Genomic DNA, 23,771 nt, shown 5'->3' on the forward strand with positions numbered 1-23,771 from the left:
ATGTAAAAAGTTCCATCATGTGGGAGGGGATACCCCCACCACTTTCCAATACTGCCCTCTCAAAAAAAAAAAAGAAAGAAAGAAAGAAAATCTTCATAGTTACGGGCCTGATCATGTCAACCACAGCATATAATGAGCACACTTTTGCTCAGCACGAATGAGTGTGACCACTTTGTGCTGCTTGGACACATACTAAATAAGCAAAGCGGAAATGACAGTGATTCCAAGTGAAGTCTCCATGACTACTAACTTCATATCTTCTATCTCGCACTGACTATCAGTCGAATCATCAATTTCCATGACGTCATTCTTATACACGCTCTGCAATTTATTGATAATTCCTGATGGTGAGAGCAATGTTCAAATGACAGCTTTATTCAATTCAATGTTCAATTCAATGTTTTATTTCATTTTTCGACAAGAACATATTATAGACATCACTTTTTTGGGTAACAGAAAATAAGGTGGGTAAAACTATGTAGGATGAAAAGAATGTACAATGATTGTATCACCTTCCGATAATTATACATTATCATAAAACTCAAGTGATTAGAAGTATAAACAGTATGCAAAATTCGAAAAATGGAGGGGCCCACTAAAAAGACAAAGCTTTTAGGATGTTGGCCTTTTATGTATGAGAAAGGGGCAAAGGAGCGTGGTGAACCCAGAAATAATATCATTCAGGATATATCATACCACAATATCATTTTGATATAAAATCATGTTATTTTTCATGTACAGAGAAAGATAGAAAATGACAAATGAATGATAAAGAGGCAGTTCTTCATTAAAAATACTATAACTTGCAATTTAGATGACATTGTGATAATGTCAAATTACGTTTGATGACAACGTTTCATATATATCTATACAGTCTGCATAAATTAAGGGGTAGTATGCGCAAGAAGTACTTTGTCGACTTTAGTAATGTATAGGCGTCAATAATGCGTACGTTCTCCGAAGTATCGAGTGTGGGTGTGAGAATGTAAGCTTTATTGCTAATTTCCGAGTACACCTGTATTCAGAATGGACCCGTCCAATGAGGGCAATCAAGGCCCCGTAAACACTTTCTTCTGGTGCGATCCAGCTAATTGGAAACTATAAAGAGAGGCCGTTATGAATACCAAGGAAACGCCGAGTAATGGAGGAGGAAGCAAGGACCTCGTCGCACTAAGGGGTGATGATATTATGACCACTATCCTAGCCATCCTGGTCCAAAGGATGACTAAAAAGGATAGTTAATTTATCTGTGAAGAGCTATTCGTGTTGTCCTTTTCTCTTGACCATTGCCTCGTTAGAGAGGATTGTGAAAAGTGATATATTGGACAAAACAGTGACTTATCGCAATATTCTAAACTCTTGACTCCCGGGTCTCAACGGCATTACTAATGCTTATTTTGTTAGTATCAATCTGACCTTGCGTAGTTGATGTGGTTACGATGACCCCGGTTGTTTAACACAGAAATACTGACTTCTGCGGAGTTGTTGTTTTTGATAAGTATTTTTTTTCTTTATAACACACCATTCATATCCGTAAGAGGCCCTCTGTAAGACGCAAATAACACTTCATTGGGAAATGTTTCTTCCGGTAGTGACATGAAATCTGTATTATACTCTTTTCTCCTTTCTTTCTAACTTTTCATAAACGCAATTATGAGAAAGCGTGCTCGCATAGCATTAAACGAGACAGCGTTTTGTATAGGCCCTACGTATTCGTTCTATATAGAAGGTGAAGAACAATCTTGAAATGAAAAACCGCATATAAAGACAACGTTTAGAGTTGAATCAAATCCTCAAAACTATTGAAGTTTCATATGAACAGGACAAAGGGGAAATATAGGGTTCACATAATAGTCAACAATAACATCTCCATATCACACACACAGATTTTAGAGAAATGATAACTTTACATTAATATTGATTCTTTAAAATACTGCGCACATTATTTTTGAGTGTGATTGACATCACTGTTCTCTGATACCACTTAAAACTCTGAACTTCTATATTTTAATTTTTGTTTTACGACAGAGTTTATGATGAACTTCTGCTGTTCTATGTACTTCTTATCCTAATTCGTGAGCCATCGTGCCGAAGTGACAGATTGTATTGCCAGCCATTATATTCTGTGATGCAAATTAACTCTCGTATATGGATAACTTCACCTTTAATAGCCTCGAACTTTCAAACTCAATGAGTTAACAGGGAATAACTTCTCATTTGTGACTGATGCTAACCTCATCACTACAGTTTCCACTCTTCCTCTTTTTATAGCTATATACCCTTCGTGAATAAGTTAAAGATGAGTGGAAAGAGTGGGGTTTTTTTCCCTCTTATCATACCGTGTTGACTCCAGGCCTCAGTGTGTTTGGCTCTCCTCCTGCTATTATGTCATTAAAAAACACGATGACTTCACGCACTTTGTTTTGTCTTTCCTGCCAAATGACAGTTCACACTGAGACTGTATTTAGTTATGAATCTAGATGTCATTTTGCATGAAGGATCAATTTTTACTATCATTATAGGGCGCCCATGGTACGATGACCCAATTATAGCTAAAGTCTCGAACATTATTGCAGAACGATATCATATAAATACAAGTATCAAAATAAAGATATACCGACAACCGAAATCAGGGAGTACAACCATGACAACAATGTATTATATACGCACCTATCTTTCGTACACCATAGCAAGTTAAAGTCTATACACCTATATATAAATAGCATGCGTGTAGAATTGAAGGTTTACTAAACAAAATATGCATTCATGCCATTACTGTATCGTATCCTCTAGTTATTCAGCATGTGACGAGTCCTTGTGAGCTGACTATTATACATGGTCGGTCAGCCCGACTCGCTTGATTATGTCACATGGCATGAGTCGTATTGGAATGGCTGTGTTGTTTATTATATCACATATTTCCATATGAGCCATTCTGCTTGGTATGTGTGACAGATACACTATTCGTACTACTACTAGTACCACTACTTACTACTACTGCTATACTACTACTACTACTACTATATACTACTCTTACTACTACTACTACTACTACTACTACTACTACTCACTACTACTACCTACTTATACTAACTACTTCATGTAAAAGTTAATATGAACGCGATCTTTATTACTTAATTTTACATCAATACCAAGCTGTTACTTCTCCAAATCCTGTTTGTCTGTTATGCTACAATAAATTCTTCATTGCTTTTTCCACTGCCGCAAACTACAACTATTACAATTACAGTTTGCACTTTGGTAAAACTACTAATTCGTCCACTAGTGTTGCAACTACAGTGCTGCATTACAATAGGTAACCACAACTCTATTATACTTCTACAGTATACCGCATGGAATAAGGCTCCTTCGATCACTACTTTTAGAAATTTATCTTTGTTCATAATCACTTAACTATACTTATACGACATAAATAAACAATTCATCAGTCACTTACCAACTGAGTCCAATCGACAAAGAGCACAAATGAAGACCAGGATGAGTGCAGACAAATTGGCCATGCTTGCAGGTTACTGTCACCAGGGAGTTGAGACAAACAGTCTCTGATCTTCGGACGTGACGGAGAGAGGAATACGAATGACGTCTACACCTCGCGACTGGCATTCCTTTCTCAACATTACTCGGCAAGACGCTGGGACCGTCAAAACTCTTCGATGCCCGTGTATCACGCCAATCTCTGCCATGGGAGTATGCGTGACTAAATCACATTGTGTGGAAATCCATCAAATTTTATCGATTTGGCTTCGGGGATGAATGCCCACCTTTTTTGTTTATCGTTATGGATGGATTAATGCTATGTAAGCATGCATTTATGCAGACGTTTGTGTATATGCGTAACGTTGGTGTGCGTGTCTAAGATTCGCTAGTGTGTGTGTTGCTTGTGTGCGTATTATCTGAGTCGGTGCGAGGATGTTCAGTGATGTCCTTCTCTTTGCATGTTTTTTTCTTGGGGGGGGGGGGGTGTGGGCTTGGGATGGTGTATAAACTGAGAGTATTATTAGCACTGACTATTATCAAAATACCAATGATAGCCTAACTAGATCTACATTGTTTAATATCACAAATTATTTGTATCAGCTACTGCTCAAAGAAAGCGTAACACACAGTGAAAGTGAAGAATTCTCATACAGTCTACTACATGGCACAAGAAACGTTGTTATTACAGGGGCGGATCCAATAATTCCGTGAAGGGGAGGCACCTTTACAAAATTAAGGAGGGGGGGGGGAGCGCATCCATTTTGCTTGTTATTTCTTTTGTTTTAACAAAAAATAAAAAAAAAGGGGGGGGGGCGCCCGGTGTCTCCCTCTGTATATAGGTCCTCCACATGAAGTCCTGCTCAATTCACAAAAACCCGGAAAAAACACATTGACTCCCGCACGGCTAGAAATTGAAGGGGAACTCCCCTTGTTGAATCGATCGCGTTTAGGACGAAACATATTCTGCAGAAATGCACGGCACATGCAGGATGGGATGGCTAAGCCCTAAGTAAGACTTTCCCTTTATTGTGTCGCTTTGGCTGCTAGTTGAGCAAATCTGCCAGATATGTTTGGGAAGAACTATGTTGTGCCTTGTAGGTCAGCAATATGAGTTTGAACATTATGCGTTTGTCGACATGTAGCCAGTGTAATTTTTTGAGGGTATGGGTTATACATGTACTTTGTTGACGAGGAGTTCGTGTGACAAGCCTGGCTGCGATGTTCTGCAGCATCTGAATGCGGTGGATGTCGATAGAAGGAAGGCCATACAACAAGCTGTTGCAGGAGTCATTATCAACGAACATTACGATGTTGCTGATATGAGCTATAATGCGTTCTAAAAATATAATTACGCTGAGACTGCGAACTGGCAATGTTTTCAGATCTATGAAAGCTGTAACATGAGACCCTATACGCTGTCAACAACCACTGAGATATGATCACGTTGTCTGCCAGCCGTTTAGAGAGCTAAAAAGCGCCAAATGTCCCGACGAATACCCCGTTTTGACTACCATTCCCAACCAAAGACGGCCTAATCTGGTACAAATGGAATCGTTATGGTTTTTATTTCATCATAAATTTGCCAAATTTCTTTGACTTATCTTATTATCTTTTAATGTATGTTTTCGTACCTTTTCTTCTTTTTGCTTTAGACGAAAATGTACAATTATTTTGCTCGCAAGGACCCGACCGAGTCCTGTTTTCCATGTTCAATTACCATCATTACTTGTTATTGTCTCTATCTCTTGACTGTCATGTATCCAGCTGGTTTATTGTTTTGGTTTTCTCTTCCCCTATATAAGCTTCATTTTTGATATATATTCTGTTTCTGTTTCATCTGCTACTTCTTCATCCCCCTAGTCGAAATTTGCTGCTCTTGAACATCCTCTTGGTAGACAAAATATTTGGTCGGCAGCGAAACAAGGGTATAATCGGCTGCATCGGCTAAGGTGACGTGATCGGTTTTGTATACTGGCGAGTGCGGGATTTGGGCGCAAATAATCAGTGTAAGCGCAGGAACAGCGGAGTTGTCACGGAAACAGCGATGCAGACATTATAGAAACAGCGTAATTAGAGGGAGAACGTAACGTGCAGATAAAGCGGTCTATAAGTGTCAACTATAATAGGGTGGAGCGCCAATGTAGGAAGAATGTTGTTACAGCAGGAAAGTTGCCTTGGAACATGTTCAGCATTTCTTCCAATCTGAAAGAAAAAAAAATCCCCACTTTTACTTCGTCGCCGGGTTCTGTCGTCACACCGATGCTACTATCTAAATCGGGGAGGTACGTGTTTCATCTCACCTCCTTGTCTAAACCATGGAGGTACAAAACCGATCCCTGTATGCCTTTGCCGCTCTTCCCCGATCCGATGGACCGGGATATTAGTGTTCAAGATATAGTGATAGAGGAACGGGGCTTAATTGTATCATTCAAAGTCAATATTTCTATTGTTACTCGAAAATAAGGTGTTTCGTTTCCATTTTTCTATTTCACAAGCAACCAACTTTTATTTCTTGAGTTACAATGTTTATGCTGGTGATTCTCCTCCGAAAGTAATGTAAAAAATGCGTTCTTTCGACCAATATTTTCTCAAAAAATTTCTTACCGTGGGAGGGGGTATCCACTACTTTGTGCCCCCTCCATTTCAGAATCCGGGATCCGCCACTGGGTTCTGTGCATGGTATCTTTCATTACTAGTATTTTTACTCTCAATTTCCTGGCGTATTATTGGCCGTGATATAGAGGAAACTAATGAATTACGTAAATTCTAGAGTTATCATGACGCACTGTGTTAAGAAGTTAGTGTGTGCACGAAACGACAACACCCGACAACATCTATACAACTGACATCCATTCATCGGTGTCCCGTTTGTTTGAATTTGATTGGATAATGTTATTGCCGAATTCAGCTTCAGTATGTGGAGTTGATATTGAATCCAAATGAATATAATCCTTAATAGTCTTAATCTATTATCTGAAATTTACAAGTAAACACACACACACACACACACACACACACACACACACACACACACACAAACCTCCTTTATTGCAGAGAGGCCCCATCGTGTGACTCCATTGAACACCCTGTAATCCTTTATGATACGGTATAGTGGTTATAAACTTTTTGTTAACTCTTATCACTTAAAATTTTGACAAGAGGTCATGTCCATACAGGTGAAGATCGCCAGGAGCTTAATTGTAATTGCACTAAATCAGATATTTACAGACCCCTAAAAACCTTATCTCACAGGATGACGACCTCTACTGATTATGATGGCTCAGTTCCGTCGCATGAGGCTGTGAGAATAAGAACTAAACTTGTGATCTGAAAAACAAAACACAAAAACCAGATGTAACTGCGTGACCGGCTTACATGTTCACTAGAATCTACATTCTTTTCTCGTTTGTCGCTTAATGGACCAACAACTAGCATGCGGAACGTAGCGGTATCTCTACTCTTAGTACACGTTCTTCTGTCCGGAGTCTGTGCAGGTGGTAAGTGTTAACCTGCAATTAGTCATTGTCACCTATGGAATTTAACATCTTTCTGTTCTTCAGTGACTCAGTCTTGATATCTGTTTTCCTTATTGATGTTGAATCACGATGACGCCATTGCAAACGTACGTAACTAGCGGCTACGTCTGAGAATCTAATTTTAACTTAAGGAATCCTGCCAAATGTCTGGGCACTAAATGTTGAGGGTCATAACTGTACTCCCGGTCGTGTGGTATATTTAGCTTTAAAGGTAATAAACATGGATCTACTCAAAGAGACTTTCTAAATCTTACTGAATTTCATCTTCTGATTGCATCAAGCTAGCAAATTATATACAACCCGAAAGATTTTACTGTGCAGGGTGAAGACAGTACCGTATCGATTTCTTGGAATATTTATAGGCTAAAGTACCAGTTACGACAAACATCACTTTCATGGACAGGTGTGAGACGACAAGCAAGCCTTATAGTTTCTTGACATTATCATCTAGAGTCATGAATTGCTATTGACGGGTATATTCCTTACGTCTTGGACGAAGAAGCATTGTTGCGTGACTGGACCAATGTTATGGACATGGTTATCATAATTAATATCGTATAAAAGCGAAGAGGGGTATATAATAGGCCTACAGCCATTTCTTTTATAAGAACACTGGGAGGAAATCGATTTTCATACGTAGCCTACGATGAGGCTCACATCGTTGTTTTTTTAATGTCAAACAATGCGAGAAAAACAAAATCGAAGGATAACCAGATTGCACCCGCACTAATTGGATTCTATTCATATACAAAGGCAAATACACATGAAAATTCATGTGCATAAACAATTCAACCTGCCGATGCGATATATTGTGCAAATTCCTGCTATGTTCATATTGACCATAGTGGATTATGATATAGTGAATAATTTGAACTGAATTAGAATAGAGTCATCATTGGATTTAATGTTTCACATATCAAAAACACCCAGAATAATAATGAAAAACAAAGCAAAACGAAAGTCCCAAAGTCACAACCACTGTTATGGCATCATTGGTGCTACTTTGCAAGTAACGTGACTGTACAAGGAAAACATGCCGAAAGTTTCATTATAACATAATCTATGCCATACTTTATATCCTATCATGTCCTATAGTTAGATGAATATCCTACTAACATTCTGTTTGTTTGTTTTATATTTAGCATTAACATACGAAATGGCATTTATACTATTTACGTAACTGTTAAGTCGAGATTAGTTTCGAGAGGTGGAGAGTTGTGAGAAAAGGCTAAAAGTATGGATAGATGCCATATAATGCTAGTTCGTGAAGAATTCCCGATACTCTAGGCATTTCACTTCAAGCACAATACTGCTCAATGACGTCACGCTGAAGGCGAGATCTGCTGACTGACTGACTATCATATAGATGGCAGTGCCCAGATTTATGACATCCAATCGCGACATCCTACTCGAAATCAAGTCCATTCGGTCTGAAATGCAGAATTAAGACTCTACAAAAATGGATTTCGAAGCACAGAAGACATCAAAATATTTGTTAAAAGCAGATTTTGTAAACTGTCTTCAGAGCTCCATTTTTCATATACCGTCGTCTATCTCTCGTCTTTCGACACGTCTTTCAACAATCATGACTCACTATTATATCGCAGTGCTTTGTCCCCCCCCCCCCCCCTATTTTGTCCATGCATGATGTGTTGGGGAACATTAGGGATGGTTAACGATTTATCATGAATAAAGGGATTTAATGGACAAACACACACAGATAAATCTATGTATATATATATATATATATATATATATATATATATATGATTTATATATATAATATATATATAATATATATATGATTTATATATATATAATATATATATATATATATATATATATATATATATATATATATATATACGCACACGCGCACACTCTTTCACACTTAATAGCACACTCGGCAGATATGGGCAAGAGAAAACGGAGAGCACTCGGACAGTTTGGATCCATGATAACGTGTGCCACCGGGCGGTCACCCTGGGACTTCTACGGCTACGGCTGCTGGTGTGGCTTCGGTGGACAAGGGCAGCCCGTGGATCCACTGGATGAGTAAGGATTCAGACAACAAAAGTTTGCCTTTTTTTTGTGCATGTCTACGCCCAATTAACGTCGGTGACCGTTATTTCGGAAAGTCATTGAAATTTGTTGAAGTATTGTGAGAATTATTTATTTCTATGGCTATAGTGACAGGATACGGAAGAGGAAGGTGTCACGGTTGCGACCTGATATAATTCTGAAAAAAAAATGTGAGAGTCAGGTAAGACAAAGTGCCATCGATGTCACCTAAGATAAACAAGAACTAGAGAAAAGTAGTTCAATCGCATGCATGCTGTTCATCACATTACACGTGAGAATGAGAGAGGTTACATGAAATTGAAATAGATCAATGACATAGCATTCTCTTCAAGGGGTCATCCTGTTCTAAAAACCACAAGCGATATATATCAGTTGTTAGCTGACAGTTCTTTCTCCTTTTTGGACCATTTTGTGTTTAGGTAATAAGAGAATCACGTACGTCAAGTCCACGTGCGATATATAGTGGTGACGTAACACACGTGCCACGCACTATCACCTTGGTTGTCTCTTCCACCCAGTACAGAGATGACCAATATCAGTTTGGCGTCTGAAATAAAAATCTGCTGACCGTTTATTACATCAGCATGATGGCAACAAACATCAGGTGGAAAGAGAAAATGTTGACTTTATGATATGAACAAGCCAAATGTAATATGAAGTTATTTTTCCTCTAATATTGGATGTAATCGAGGGGCTTACCCGAGTTACAATACAAACCGGACTTTTTATTATTTTTTTTTCAGATAAAACAAAACAAAATATAAATCTTGACGAAAGCCATGCACCTGCTTATATCACAGTATTCTCAGAGAAAGCTCACAATCTATTGATTTTATTTTCTCTATGTAAACAAACTTACTTGAACAAGTGCGATAAATAAGCATTTGGAAAGTAGCCCCCTTTGTATATGTCAGGCTCCTTTATTCTCTGAATGATTTGTTGTTGTTTTGTTGTTGTTATGTTCGTGTATGATGCAAGTAAACAGTGGTAAAGGTTCTTTATAGACAAGTTTGCGAATGATTGAAAAATGGCCATACAAGTAGACAAGAATACGCAGATTAAACTCGCAAAGCTGTCTTGTTACGTGTAAGATTGTCAAATAGCAAATTTTGGGATTAAAAAAAAATGAAAAACAAAATAATGATATTGGAAATAAAATTTGATTTGCATAGAACTTCTGACGAACTCGTAGAGGAGGGCCATTCAGCTATACTTGAAACACATGAAATAATATTATATCCCAATGTATAGTTGTTTCGTTGGTATTTCTGCGTAGATGATAAAGAAAACTTCTTTTTCTTTTTGTCTTACAGAAAGCAGATGGGACTAATAAAACGCCACCCAAATGACTATACAACTGTACTTGCCTATTTATCCTCTATACCCTATTCCGAACAGATGCTGTTTTCATCACGATCGGTGCTATGATAGGCTAGTGAGTGATAATGTGTGTTCGCGTGCTGGCCTCTATTGGTGGTCATACGTTTACTCGGAACAGAACTGTCAGGAGAGTACGCCCCCTGTTATCACATGCTGTAAGTATGCACAAATTGATGTCTACCCTAACCCCGCGCACCTTTTGTACAGACCTTTTCGATTCAAATCTACCAACTCTATTAACTTCAGGGGTGGATCCAGGAGCTCCGTAAAGGAAGGGGGGGGGGGGACGCAAATAAAACCTTTAATTCTTTTATTAAAAAAAACAATTAAAAAAAGGGGGGGGGGAATCCCCTGGATCCGCCACTGTAACTGGTCCATCACTTCCATGCAAAAGACAAACAAACCAAAAATCAAAAAACCACCCCCAAAAAACAAACAAACAAGCAAAACAAACAAACAAACCTATGAGACCCATCGGGGGGGGGGGGGGGAATAACTGACTCACTAGTGGTGATATTCAAAATGTCAAAGTTCGGTATGGAAGTAGGCCTACGTGCTTTGAAAGAACGATGGCATATCAATGAAAGAAACATGGGAGTAATAAAGTTCGATCACTGAAAATGAACTGACTTATGAACTCTGGAAGTTTGAATTTTTATTCCTCTGATGCTTGCATTAAAGGGGAAATCCAGTCCAAATATAAGTTAGTTGGATAAGAAAGAGTAAAATATTACGAGTTCAACAGTATAATTTTGATCGAAACAGGATTAAAGATAAGGAAGTATCGCAACTGAGATTCCCCTCACCTCCCTGGGTTATGACATGGTTAGCTCACTCATATTCATATCCACTGTACAAGAACTTTTTTTCTTTTGCATAAATTAGCAAAAGTTCAAAATGTCATAATTTCCTTATTTTTCATCCAATTTCAGTCAAATTTTTACCATTGAACTCGCAAAATTTTACGAGTACAAATAAAATCAAATAAAACCAAACAATGAATTATGTTACTGTCTTGTTTTCTTGCAGACAAGTCGAGAAATGCGTGTGCGGAAGGACTATGCCAATGCGACCGACAGGCGGCGCTGTGCTTTGCGGGACAAAGTTATAACGATGAGCACAAGGCCAACAGTAACTGCTAGATTACTCCAAATGAGAACAGTAACAGAATACTGACCTAATCCATGAAGAAGAAGAAAAAGAAGAAGGAGAAGAAGAAGAAGAAGAAGAAGAAGAAGAAGAAGAAGAAAGAACACCTTACTTCTAAATCATGCATGGGGTAAAGTTGCAATAAACGATTGAGTTGGGTAGGCCCTACTTAATGTTACCTTATAAATAAGTATAAACAGTGAGGAAATAACAAGTAGGAAAACTTCATGATGGGCATGGCAAAGATATAAGTAACCTACATTTACCTCTCACTGATTTATTTCATTCCGCTACTGCAGGGCTCAATTCTAAAATATAAAGCACTGTATGTCATTGATATTGTCACTTTTATACGAAGCTGTGGGTAACTGAAAGAACTACAGTGGAGCAAGCTTGTTATCGTCAAACTCCCTTTTGCTGTACAACAGTCCGAATTTCTCAACTTCGGCACTTGAATTAAAGATTACCTTAGGTAGGAGAAATCACAAGCAACCAGCATTACTCTGTTCGAAGTAGCTCATGAATTTCACACAAATCGGCAAATCTAACAATGGCTATTGGTCGGAGTGACGAAGTGACTATGTGGGAGTAGGGCCTACTGGTGCAGGATGAGAATTCCTCTGGCTCAGAATGAATGATAATCACATCCACATATATTATTATCTTAAAGAGAAATGCAGATACCCAAACATATTATGCAGATTTAAGTGAATCCTGGAATATTAATTGCTCACATCAGCAAAGTTTGAAGAATAATAGACAATTAGTTGAAAAGTTGTGATTTTTGTTTTTATGTTTTTAAGTTTCGGTGAATGAGAAGACTACTATGGTTTTTTTTTTTTCTCCGTCAAGCTTGGATAATGATATGAAGGAAATGTATAGAGAATTCCTCAAAATGTCATTTTTAATGCAAAAATTTTCCACTTGCTACTGACACATCCCCCCTGCTTTCTGAAAGTGCAAGGTAAAGTGCTCTTTCCTTATGCTATAAACGTGAAAATGCCACAGCGCCCTCTTAATTCAATGGGCAGCGATCCCTTTAAAATGTCCTCGCACTGTATGACGACAAGTAAATTTTCTGTAACGCTGTTTCGCTTTTCTGAGTGGACTAAGCAGCAGTAGCGACAAGACAGCTGATTGGCTGACTACTCAATCGTGTCCAACATTGGGACCGTAAGCTATTTTGGTCGAGAACCGTTCTCGTTTTAGTTTTTCCCCCAAGGATGTACTTTTCAAATTTGAGCATGCGCAAAAGTAAATTTTGCACGTGGCACGCTCAACTAGCGGCCGCGTCGTGTTTGCGAAAGTTCCCTAATTTCGAGCAGCACGACGCAGCCGATTACACAGATTGTGCTTGACAGCATGCACATAAAATGGATGTACACACCACTGATCTCTCGATAGTGCGTGTAGCGATCTGTAGTGAAGACTTTAGCTATTATCATGGATAATGCCAAGAGATTGCCCCCCTCCCCCCCCCCAAAAAAAAAAAACACACGCAAAAAAAATAAAAAGGAGCTAAAACGCACGACTTGACAAATACAGTACCTTTCGATAGTAACCTCTGAGCCCAAGCTCTTTTTTTTTTCGGGGGGGGGGGGGGGGAGGGGGCAAAGTCACATGCCAAAAGAAAAGTGCATTTAGACTACAGCATAAAAAATATGTATATATGAGTTATTTGCTTATAAAAAAAGTTATATCATTCAGTATGTATAAGAACAGAGAACAAATTTTATTGTGTCTATTTCTCAACCTACATTGGAAGCGTTACGACGGGTATTTTTGTTTAATTTGTTCCATGTTTGCGAAGCGTGTAAAACGAGATGTTACGATGGAAAACATTTGATTACTGTATTTTGTTGTTTGGTGGCTCTTTTACTGTTAGTATACGTACAGTATGTGTGATTTTTTTATATGTCTTTGAGTGGCCTCAAGTAATCATTATTTCTACCTCATGTCTGGCTCGATCATCTTAATGATGATAAAGAAGAATGATGATAAAGAGGAATGGGGGGGGGGCATACAGAGCAGAAGGTGGATGGGAGGAAATACTTTGCTTTTTATCAAGAACATAATTACAAATAAATACGATTGTATTTCAGTTCGGCAATAAGTGACGTTGCGGGAATATTTTCTCTGTGGGGGAAAACATTGGGGTACTTCGGCAATGTGCATCCGTCTGTGTGTGTGTGTGTGTGTGTGTGTGTGTGTGTGTGTGTGTGTGTGTGTGTGTGTGTGTGTGTGGTTGTGTATTGAGGCTAAGGGGGTGTGTTGTAGATAGAATCCTTGAAATTGTTTGGATGTCCATCTCACCCCCCCCTTCCCACTATTTGCCTCACGTATAATCTGATGAACTTCCACATCATGCTTACACAGATCTATTACCTTTATGAACACAAACACGCACACACGTACATCAACGCACACACACTACAATTGTACATAATACACAGATGAATACTTGCATGAACACTCTTTTCCCCTGTAATTCTTATTTCTGATTCCATATAATGCAAATGAAATACACACAAAGCAATCATTATTGAATGTGTCAACAAAATTGAACAAAACAATCGTGACTGTTTAAAAGACAAGTGCAAATCGATAAATATAACTATGGTAAAAACAACTGAAAATATCTCACATGATTTTGATACTAGTATTAATCATCATAATTACTGGAAAAAAAGTGAACATAACTTTGCGGAATGTAGTGTTAAAGAAAGGAAAGAACTTACAAAAACCCACCTGTGCCCAAAATTTAAACCCTGCCCAGTCCCACACATATTCTTAGTCGATTTTCTCATGCAGTTTTTGCTCAGATGAAATCAAAATCAAGATTATGATCTACGTTTCCTCGTTACATGTAACAATCATCCCTCCCCGGAGACTTTACCCATCATGGCGTAATTTCCCAATTGTTGTATGAGAAGAAATTCATCTTATTCGATTAACCCGATTTCATTTTCGGAACGACGAATATCATTCCATATCCATATGAACGAACCTTAAAAACCATAAAAACACAACGAATCTAATTTCATTTTCGGAACGACAAACTCACTTCATATTTAAATTAACGAACCTTGGGAATATACAGAACTTATTTCATATTCGGATTAATCGACCTTGGGAATAACTAACATTATCTTTCTTTCTTTTTAATCTATGGACTTACTAACCTTTGGAATATTGAACGTTATTTCGTTTTCCAATAAATGAACCTTCGGAATAACGAACCTTCAGCAAAATGAATTGTAACCGCAAGATTCAGTTGTGACATATTAATCTAATGTCTTCAAGTCAGCCGTTTAATATTACTGCATGTATATTCACAACCTGAATTACAAACTATTTCTTATAGTGTTACACATGTAAAATGCGCCAGCAATTGCGCCTTCTTTTTTTCCGTAGAGCAGAATTATTACACAAATGTGTGAACATGTATCACGATACAACAGTGTAGAATAATCTTGTCAGGGCCGATACTTCAAACCGATGGTATGCTGGTTCATGAAGACCCTAAATTCCCTTTCATTTTTAAAACAATGCATACTCTATTAGATTTTTTTTTTTTTTTTTTGGATAAAGCTCCAGCATTTCAAAGTAACATAAAGATGAACAGCGGAAAATATCAAGCGCAACCTATTGATGTGATGACCAAACACCTTTCACCACTATTTTAGTGCACATCTGTAAATTGTGCCATTCCTTCAAGTTCAATGCCCCTTCAACGACAGATAATAAGCAGCGTAACAAATGAACCCACTGAAGTCCATTTGAATTCTAAGATTTCTTAATTTAAAGTAAAGTACAAGTTCCTTTGGTTGCATTCAATGGAAGAAGGGTGAATGAGGGGGTAATGTAAGGAATAGTCTAGTAAATGGGTGAATGAGGGGGTAATGTAAGGGATAGTCTAGTAAATGGGTGAATGAGGGGGTAATGTAAGGGATAGTCTAGTAAATGGGTGAATGAGGGGGTGATGTAAGGGATAGTCTTGTAAATGGGTGAATGATGGGGTGATGTAAGGGATAGTCTAGTAAATGGGTGAATGAGGGGGTGATGTAAGGGATAGTTTAGTAAATGGGTGAATGAGGGGGTGATGTAAGGAATAGTCTAGTAAATGGGTGAATGAGGGGGTGATGTAAGGAATAGTCAGGTAAATGGGTGAATGAGGGGGTGATGTAAGGGATAGTCTAGTAAATGGGTGAATGAGGGGGTAATGTAAGGGATAGTCCAGTAAATGGGTGAATGAGGGGGTAATGTAAGGGATAGTCTAGTAAATGGGTGAATGAGGGGGTGATGTAAGGGATAGTCTTGTAAATGGGTGACTGAGGGGGTAATGTAAGGGATAGTCTAGTAAATGGGTGAATGAGGGGGTAATGTAAGGGATAGTCTAGTAAATGGGTGAATGAGGGGGTAATGTAAGGGATAGTCTAGTAAATGGTTGAATGAGGGGGTGATGTAAGGGATAGTCTTGTAAATGGGTGACTGAGGGGGTAATGTAAGGGATAGTCTAGTAAATGGGTGAATGAGGGGGTAATGTAAGGGATAGTCTAGTAAATGGGTGAATGAGGGGGTGATGTAAGGGATAGTCTAGTAAATGGGTGACTGAGGGGGTGATGTAAGGGATAGTCTAGTAAATGGGTGACTGAGGGGGTGATGTAAGGGATAGTCTAGTAAATGGGTGACTGAGGGGGTAATGTAAGGGATAGTCTAGTAAATGGGTGAATGAGGGGGTAATGTAAGGGATAGTCTAGTAAATGGGTGAATGAGGGGGTATTGTAAGGGATAGTCTAGTAAATGGGTGAATGAGGGGGTAATGTAAGGGATAGTCTAGTAAATGGGTGAATGAGGGGGTGATGAAAGGGATAGTCTAGTAAATGGGTGAATGAGGGGGTGATGTAAGGGATAGTTTAGTAAATGGGTGAATGAGGGGGTGATGTAAGGGATAGTCTAGTAAATGGGTGAATGAGGGGGTAATGTAAGGGATAGTCTTGTAAATGGGTGACTGAGGGGGTAATGTAAGGGATAGTCTAGTAAATGGGTGAATGAGGGGGTGATGTAAGGGATAGTCTAGTAAATGGGTGAATGAGGGGGTAATGTAAGGGATAGTCTAGTAAATGGGTGAATGAGGGGGTGATGTAAGGGATAGTCTAGTAAATGGGTGAATGAGGGGGTGATGTAAGGGATAGTCTAGTAAATGGGTGAATGAGGGGGTGATGTAAGGGATAGTCTAGTAAATGGGTGAATGAGGGGGTGATGTAAGGGATAGTCTAGTAAATGGGTGAATGAGGGGGTGATGTAAGGGATAGTCTAGTAAATGGGTGAATGAGGGGGTGATGTAAGGGACAGTCTAGTAAATGGGTGAATGAGGGGGTGATGTAAGGGATAGTCTAGTAAATGGGTGAATGATGGGGTAATGTAAGGGATAGTCTAGTAAATGGGTGACTGAGGGGGTAATGTAAGGGATAGTCTTGTAAATGGGTGAATGAGGGGGTAATGTAAGGGATAGTCTAGTAAATGGGTGAATGAGGGGGTGATGTAAGGGATAGTCTAGTAAATGGGTGAATGAGGGGGTGATGTAAGGAATAGTCTAGTAAATGGGTGAATGAGGGGGTGATGTAAGGAATAGTCAGGTAAATGGGTGAATGAGGGGGTGATGTAAGGGATAGTCTAGTAAATGGGTGAATGAGGGGGTAATGTAAGGGATAGTCTAGTAAATGGGTGAATGAGGGGGTGATGTAAGGGATAGTCTTGTAAATGGGTGACTGAGGGGGTAATGTAAGGGATAGTCTAGTAAATGGGTGAATGAGGGGGTAATGTAAGGGATAGTCTAGTAAATGGGTGAATGAGGGGGTAATGTAAGGGATAGTCTAGTAAATGGTTGAATGAGGGGGTGATGTAAGGGATAGTCTTGTAAATGGGTGACTGAGGGGGTAATGTAAGGGATAGTCTAGTAAATGGGTGAATGAGGGGGTAATGTAAGGGATAGTCTAGTAAATGGGTGATTGAGGGGGTGATGTAAGGGATAGTCTAGTAAATGGGTGACTGAGGGGGTGATGTAAGGGATAGTCTAGTAAATGGGTGACTGAGGGGGTGATGTAAGGGATAGTCTAGTAAATGGGTGACTGAGGGGGTAATGTAAGGGATAGTCTAGTAAATGGGTGAATGAGGGGGTAATGTAAGGGATAGTCTAGTAAATGGGTGAATGAGGGGGTATTGTAAGGGATAGTCTAGTAAATGGGTGAATGAGGGGGTAATGTAAGGGATAGTCTAGTAAATGGGTGAATGAGGGGGTGATGTAAGGGATAGTCTAGTAAATGGGTGAATGAGGGGGTGATGTAAGGGATAGTTTAGTAAATGGGTGAATGAGGGGGTGATGTAAGGGATAGTCTAGTAAATGGGTGACTGAGGGGGTAATGTAAGGGATAGTCTTGTAAATGGGTGACTGAGGGGGTAATGTAAGGGATAGTCTAGTAAATGGGTGAATGAGGGGGTGATGTAAGGGATAGTCTAGTAAATGGGTGAATGAGGGGGTAATGTAAGGGATAGTCTAGTAAATGGGTGAATGAGGGGGTGATGTAAGGGATAGTCTAGTAAATGGGTGAATGAGGGGGTGATGTAAGGAATAGTCTAGTAAATGGGTGAATGAGGGGGTGATGTAAGGGATAGTCTAGTAAATGGGTGAATGAGGGGGTAATGCAAGGGATAGTCTAGTAAATGGGTGAATGAGGGGGTGATGTAAGGGATAGTCAGGTAAATGGGTGAATGAGGGGGTGATGTAAGGGATAGTCTAGTAAATGGGTGAATGAGGGGGTGATGTAAGGGATAGTCTAGTAAATGGGTGAATGATGGGGTAATGTAAGGGATAGTCTAGTAAATGGGTGACTGAGGGGGGTAATGTAAGGGATAGTCTTGTAAATGGTGAATGAGGGGGGTAATGTAAGGGATAGTCTAGTAAATGGGTGAATGAGGGGGTGATGTAAGGGATAGTCTAGTAAATGGGTGAATGAGGGGGTGATGTAACGGATAGTCTAGTAAATATTACACACATAGACAAGGCCCATGAGGAGAGAGGAAGAGAGAATGAAGTACACTGGGTGCTACTATCATATCTGCACAAAGTTAACCCTAACTAGGCCGGGCTATTTAGGAAGTTGATAGAGCCGGGGGGGGGGGGGGGGGGGGGCCTCCCAGGCCCCCCTCCAGATCTCGGCCGTCGACCGCGCGATCGCGACGAAAATTGGCACACACATTGCCTATGATGTAATCTAAAATATCTTGAAGTTAATTTTTCAAAAAATTCTCATTTATGCTAAATTATGCTAATTTATGCATAATGATGCATGAAATCAGACAATCTGGTATAAATCACAAAATAAAGCTCAAAACTGGCACATTTTTTGTGTAAATATTCTTTTTAGTTTCCTTAGCAAATGTAATTAAAAAAAATTGATATCAGAAAAAAATTCTTATGTATTTTATTGTTTTTTGAATTTCTTATGTATTTCCTTGTTTTTCGACTTTATGTTTTCCATTGTTTTTTCGATGAAATTTGTCCGCGACATCGCTCCAACCAAGAAAATATGTCATTCATTGATTTTAATCAATAAAACACCAAAATGATCATGCTTTTATGAAATTTGCCTGTAAGCACAGTTGCATTGAAATTGTACACGAATTCACGTTTTTGAGCAATTTTCGGTCTGACATGCATGTACATATTTATGCGTAACTTCGGAACCGCGCGCCTCGGGCGTCGCAAATTTGGTGTCAAAAGATGCAGGAGACTCAAAAGAAAAAAGTCATGAAACGTCGCAGCAATAGCTTTTCGCGATTGCGATACATCGCGCGGAACGTCGAGGGGGGGGCCTCGGAGGCCCCCCCCCCCCCCCCCCCCCCCCCCCCCCGGCCTAGTTAGGGTTAAATGATCAAAATAGATGTGCTTGGAAATTAAATGATTACATCATAATGAATAATTCATGAAAAAAAAAATCTCTGTCTTGGTTCTGAAATGATTCCCTCTTTCATATACCGGTACCTGAAGTGGGGTGGGGGGGGGGGGGGGGGGGAACACATACACACACAAAAAAAAACCCCAAAACCCACAAAATTATTTCAATTCCAGTGTGCAGTTTGTCTCTTTGTTGAAAATCGTGAGATAGGTTGACCATTAAATCTAAATCCGACAGTCATTGCTAGAGCTCTATCACGGGGTTGTGAGTTTTGAAACAGGCATGAACAGTACATCAGATTCCAATTAACCAACAGTAAGAGCAATGATACTGATTGAATGTGTTGAAAAAAATCGCTATTAATGCGTATACTTCTAAACCACAAAATAATAATAATTACAAAAGATAAAAAGTTGCACCAACCTTCAGCAATCTTAACTATAGTTAGAGGACTTGCAATAATGCATGAATATTAGATATTGATGATAATGCTAAAACAATTTATAGTGCAAAATGTTCCATCACTATTGCATCAAGCTTGGAATTTGCTTGTTTGTCTGAGGTACAGTGTATGAGAAGGAAGTGTGATGAAAGAACTGTGTAAAACATCAAAGTCATGTTCAAAAAATATTTGCAATTTCTACCAACTCATAATATGAGATTATGAGATTTATTCAACACTGATAAATATAAATGATAGAAAATTACACATCATCAAACAACATCCCCCAGTTACAAATATATGGCATGATATGATTATGACATACTAGTACTAGTATATACACATATAGCTTCAGCATTCTCTAAAATATAGAAACTAGAATTCTTATCCGAAATGAAGTATTCTGTATGATCATTTACATCTTTAAAAGTACCAAATACACTTATAATATAGCAAAGAATTGTACATTTACACAATTATATGAGTGGATACAAAAAACATGGTTGCTCATATGAGTCACACATGCCAAAATTATCTTGCATCACAGCTCCTATGTGATACTTTGCTAGATAATCATTTTGTGTTCGCAGAGACCATTACCAACCTTTCATGAGTATATAACAAATATAAATTGCAAATGGCAACCTGTGCCACTTGCCATCATAAATATCAAATTTCAGCAACTGTATTCTCTACCCTTATCCCTAGACACATAACATAGTACTGTGAGATGTGAACAGCCACATCCTTGCCACAAAGTCATTAACAGAAGTAACCATTTTCAGCAATTGCTCTTGTGTTCTGACTCCAGCAGACAGCCAACTTGACCTTCATTTCTATTCTATTAATCTGTCTCTCACTATATCAATCTACAAAATGATTTCAGCAAAATAATAAGTTTAAAGATAGTAGTCGGAAGCACAGCTGTGAGAAAACGATTGCAACATCATAAACATCATCTGCGAGTTATTACCATTACTCCACTGGTCTCTTACAAAATCATTTGACCAAAAAATACCGACACTTAACATGCAAAGAGTATAAATCTTATCTGCCATTCAAGTATCGATATCTAAATATGTAACATTTCATGAAAATCTTTTTAATAATGTAAATGTGCAAGGAAAAGGAAGGTACAATCCTTCCAGTACTTGACTGCTTCAGGATAGCTCAGAAAATGAGAACACATATTTCGGAATATAAAGTTACAGAACACAGCAATAGAAATTCATTTCACTATTGTAAGCATACATGTACAAGAAGCAGACACACCCAGACCTTGAAATAGTGTAAATAAAACAAGCTAAGAAAAGAAGAGAAATCCCAGCAGAAGGTTTTTTTTTTTGTTGTATGGATATTACTCATGACACAACTTATTTTGGTTTTGACACAATTTTGTGGCAGGAAGCTCATTGTAGAAAATCATCAGTTGACACATTTCAGTTTGAGCACAATGAACATACATGAGTTCTGGAGCACAACTTTTGTGGGCAAGATTGACTGAAATATTTTTAATCTCTATTCGTTTAACACCCAGATGACTTTTGCCCTTCATATTGCAGTGTATATGCAAAAAGAAAAACAGCAAAATCTGGAGATATTGATGGCAGTAGGCATTTCAAATTACATCACTTGTGTAACTGCCATACTGCTTTGATAATATAGATAAAACAAACAGAGCAGGTAGTCAAGTGCCTTTCCAATTCGAGTCTGACAAGTTTGTTTCCCTTTGTTATTTTGCTTTACTTATACTCACAAGAGAGATGTTCTGAAATGTACTAAAATTCATGGATGTGTGTTTTCCTACAGCCTAGTATTAAAACCCTTTTATTCACCTGCTTCGTCTAAGTTCTTTTGGCAGGTATTCATTTTGCATTCATCAGTTGTTGCTAGGTAGATAAAAGCTTCCTGCAAGACTTGTGGTTATTAAGGAAATCTTTAGTGAAAAAAAGCATGCATACAATTTGAATATATTTAAAAAATGGTCTCTTCACATTAAGTATAAATACTGATAACCAGTGCAGACTAGCCTTTGGCAGTTTCTTTCAAAGTGCCATTTTGCTATTATTGTAAGCTATGTAGAATACTGTTGCATAAAGTCTCTGAATACTCAATTCTCATTAGATTGAATTCTAATACAGTTTTTAACCTGACTTATGTTTGATTTTCTGACTAGTGTTTGATTGCATCTTTTTATGAAACATGGCCATGAAGTCGGAGCATTCCACTCCTACAATCAAAACAGGAGAAGAGTTGGGATACCATTATCACACTTTGTGACTGCTGCAGCATGTTTCCTGCCACTATCAAATCTCATCTGTCCATGGCACCTTTAACATCAGAATGGCACAATACAAAATGGGATGGATTTCATCTTAAATTTTCCATCAATCCCTTTGCATAGTTTATAGGGCATTGTTCATTTATGCCAAAAGTGACTTTTACTGTTGATGCATTAGTTTGACTGTAACATCTTAAACATGTTGAAGTGCATTATTAGGCTGTTGCATGCTCTGCTAAGAACAGATGATGATTGCTACATCGTAGTTTTAGTTTGACATCACTCCACTGATGACCAGTACTGGGGTGGAAGGAATGGTTTAAAATCACAGGAAATGCTTACTTCCTCTTGATTGTCAAAGCTGTAGGCTAAATATGATTTCCTCTTGGCTCCTGCTACGACACTTCATATTCAATGCTGGTAAAGTAAAACTTACCAACCCCGTCTATTATAACTACAACCACACTCCTACATAATTTGTGATGCACGTGTAACATAAGCACCTCAACACCCATAAAAGCTATACTATATTCATATAAAAATAAAATTGTTCTTTGCTTAAATCTACACAACTGAGTAAATAAATGTCTCAGTGCTTATTTCTTGGCACTCATAAAATGAAAAAGCAACATAAGCGAATAAAACCATTCCCATTATCAATCACAGCTGAACAAATATTACATAAACATGCTTCTCAGCACATGGAGCATTGCATCCAGTAACAAATGAAGGATTCTTTTATAGTCAGGATAACCACAAAATTTACATGCATATCTAGTACACCTTTAACAGTAAAATCAAGTCTACACATGACGCACCACATCATTCACATTTGATGTACCCCACATCGACCTTTTGGCTATAACACACCTGCAAGTACTGATCATTAACACATTTACTGCATAATTTCTTGCACTAATATATTCCTGGAAAGACTCAAAGTATCACAGTTACTTACATTTCTGAGTTTCTGTTGATCACAGAATAAAAGTAGGTCTACTAGATTTCTGTGATAATTACACAGTATGTCATATGTACTTCAAACAATTTACATATCTTCTTTATATTTGTTACATCAATTTGTGTGACACTAAAACGTCACATGAAACAAACAATAAGTATTATTTGTACATTATTACTGTTTTCATTTCTTTGACCTCTTACCCCATACCCCACATTATTCTGGCATGTACGTGCTGGCTGATCCCTCGCATAGTGCTCCAAATCACTATAATGTGGAGATAGTTCTGATTTCCAAATGAAAACATTTTGTGCTTATATGCTTAATATGCTCCGTAAACATGATAATAAGCACCATATTCTCTTCTGCTACAAAAATGCATGCATGATATGCAGCTTTGAAGGACATGAATGGACAAAGTTGTCATACATGGAATGGTAGCTTGCACTCTGTGAAAAAGACAGTCCGACAAGCACTCTATGTT

General features: G+C 38.4%; 1 protein-coding gene across 1 annotated transcript; it reads left to right on the forward strand.

Annotated features, from left to right (window-relative positions):
- Positions 1-1,116: 1,116 nt before the first annotated feature.
- Positions 1,117-11,638, forward strand: LOC139710230 (acidic phospholipase A2 2-like). The gene is made up of 4 exons (XM_071622161.1): positions 1,117-1,177; positions 8,945-9,089; positions 10,515-10,651; positions 11,526-11,638. The coding sequence occupies exons 1-4, from the start codon at positions 1,117-1,119 to the stop codon at positions 11,636-11,638; spliced, it is 456 nt and encodes a 151-aa protein (XP_071478262.1).
- Positions 11,639-23,771: the final 12,133 nt, after the last annotated feature.

Source organism: Diadema antillarum, unplaced genomic scaffold, assembly GCF_040938485.1.
Source record: "Diadema antillarum isolate AM-2024a unplaced genomic scaffold, OU_Dant_1.0 seq00001511_RagTag, whole genome shotgun sequence".
In the NCBI taxonomy this organism is placed as follows: domain Eukaryota; kingdom Metazoa; phylum Echinodermata; class Echinoidea; order Diadematoida; family Diadematidae; genus Diadema; species Diadema antillarum.

What these genes read in the sequence shown, in the direction of transcription:
- LOC139710230 (XM_071622161.1), top strand. Translation starts at nt 1,117, where the DNA reads ATGAATACCAAGGAAACGCCGAGTAATGGAGGAGGAAGCAAGGACCTC. An exon ending in CCCGTGGATCCACTGGATGA is followed by an intron (nt 9,090 to 10,514) that starts GTAAGGATTCAG and finishes TATTCCGAACAG; the next exon opens with ATGCTGTTTTCATCACGATC. An exon ending in GCCCCCTGTTATCACATGCT is followed by an intron (nt 10,652 to 11,525) that starts GTAAGTATGCAC and finishes GTTTTCTTGCAG; the next exon opens with ACAAGTCGAGAAATGCGTGT.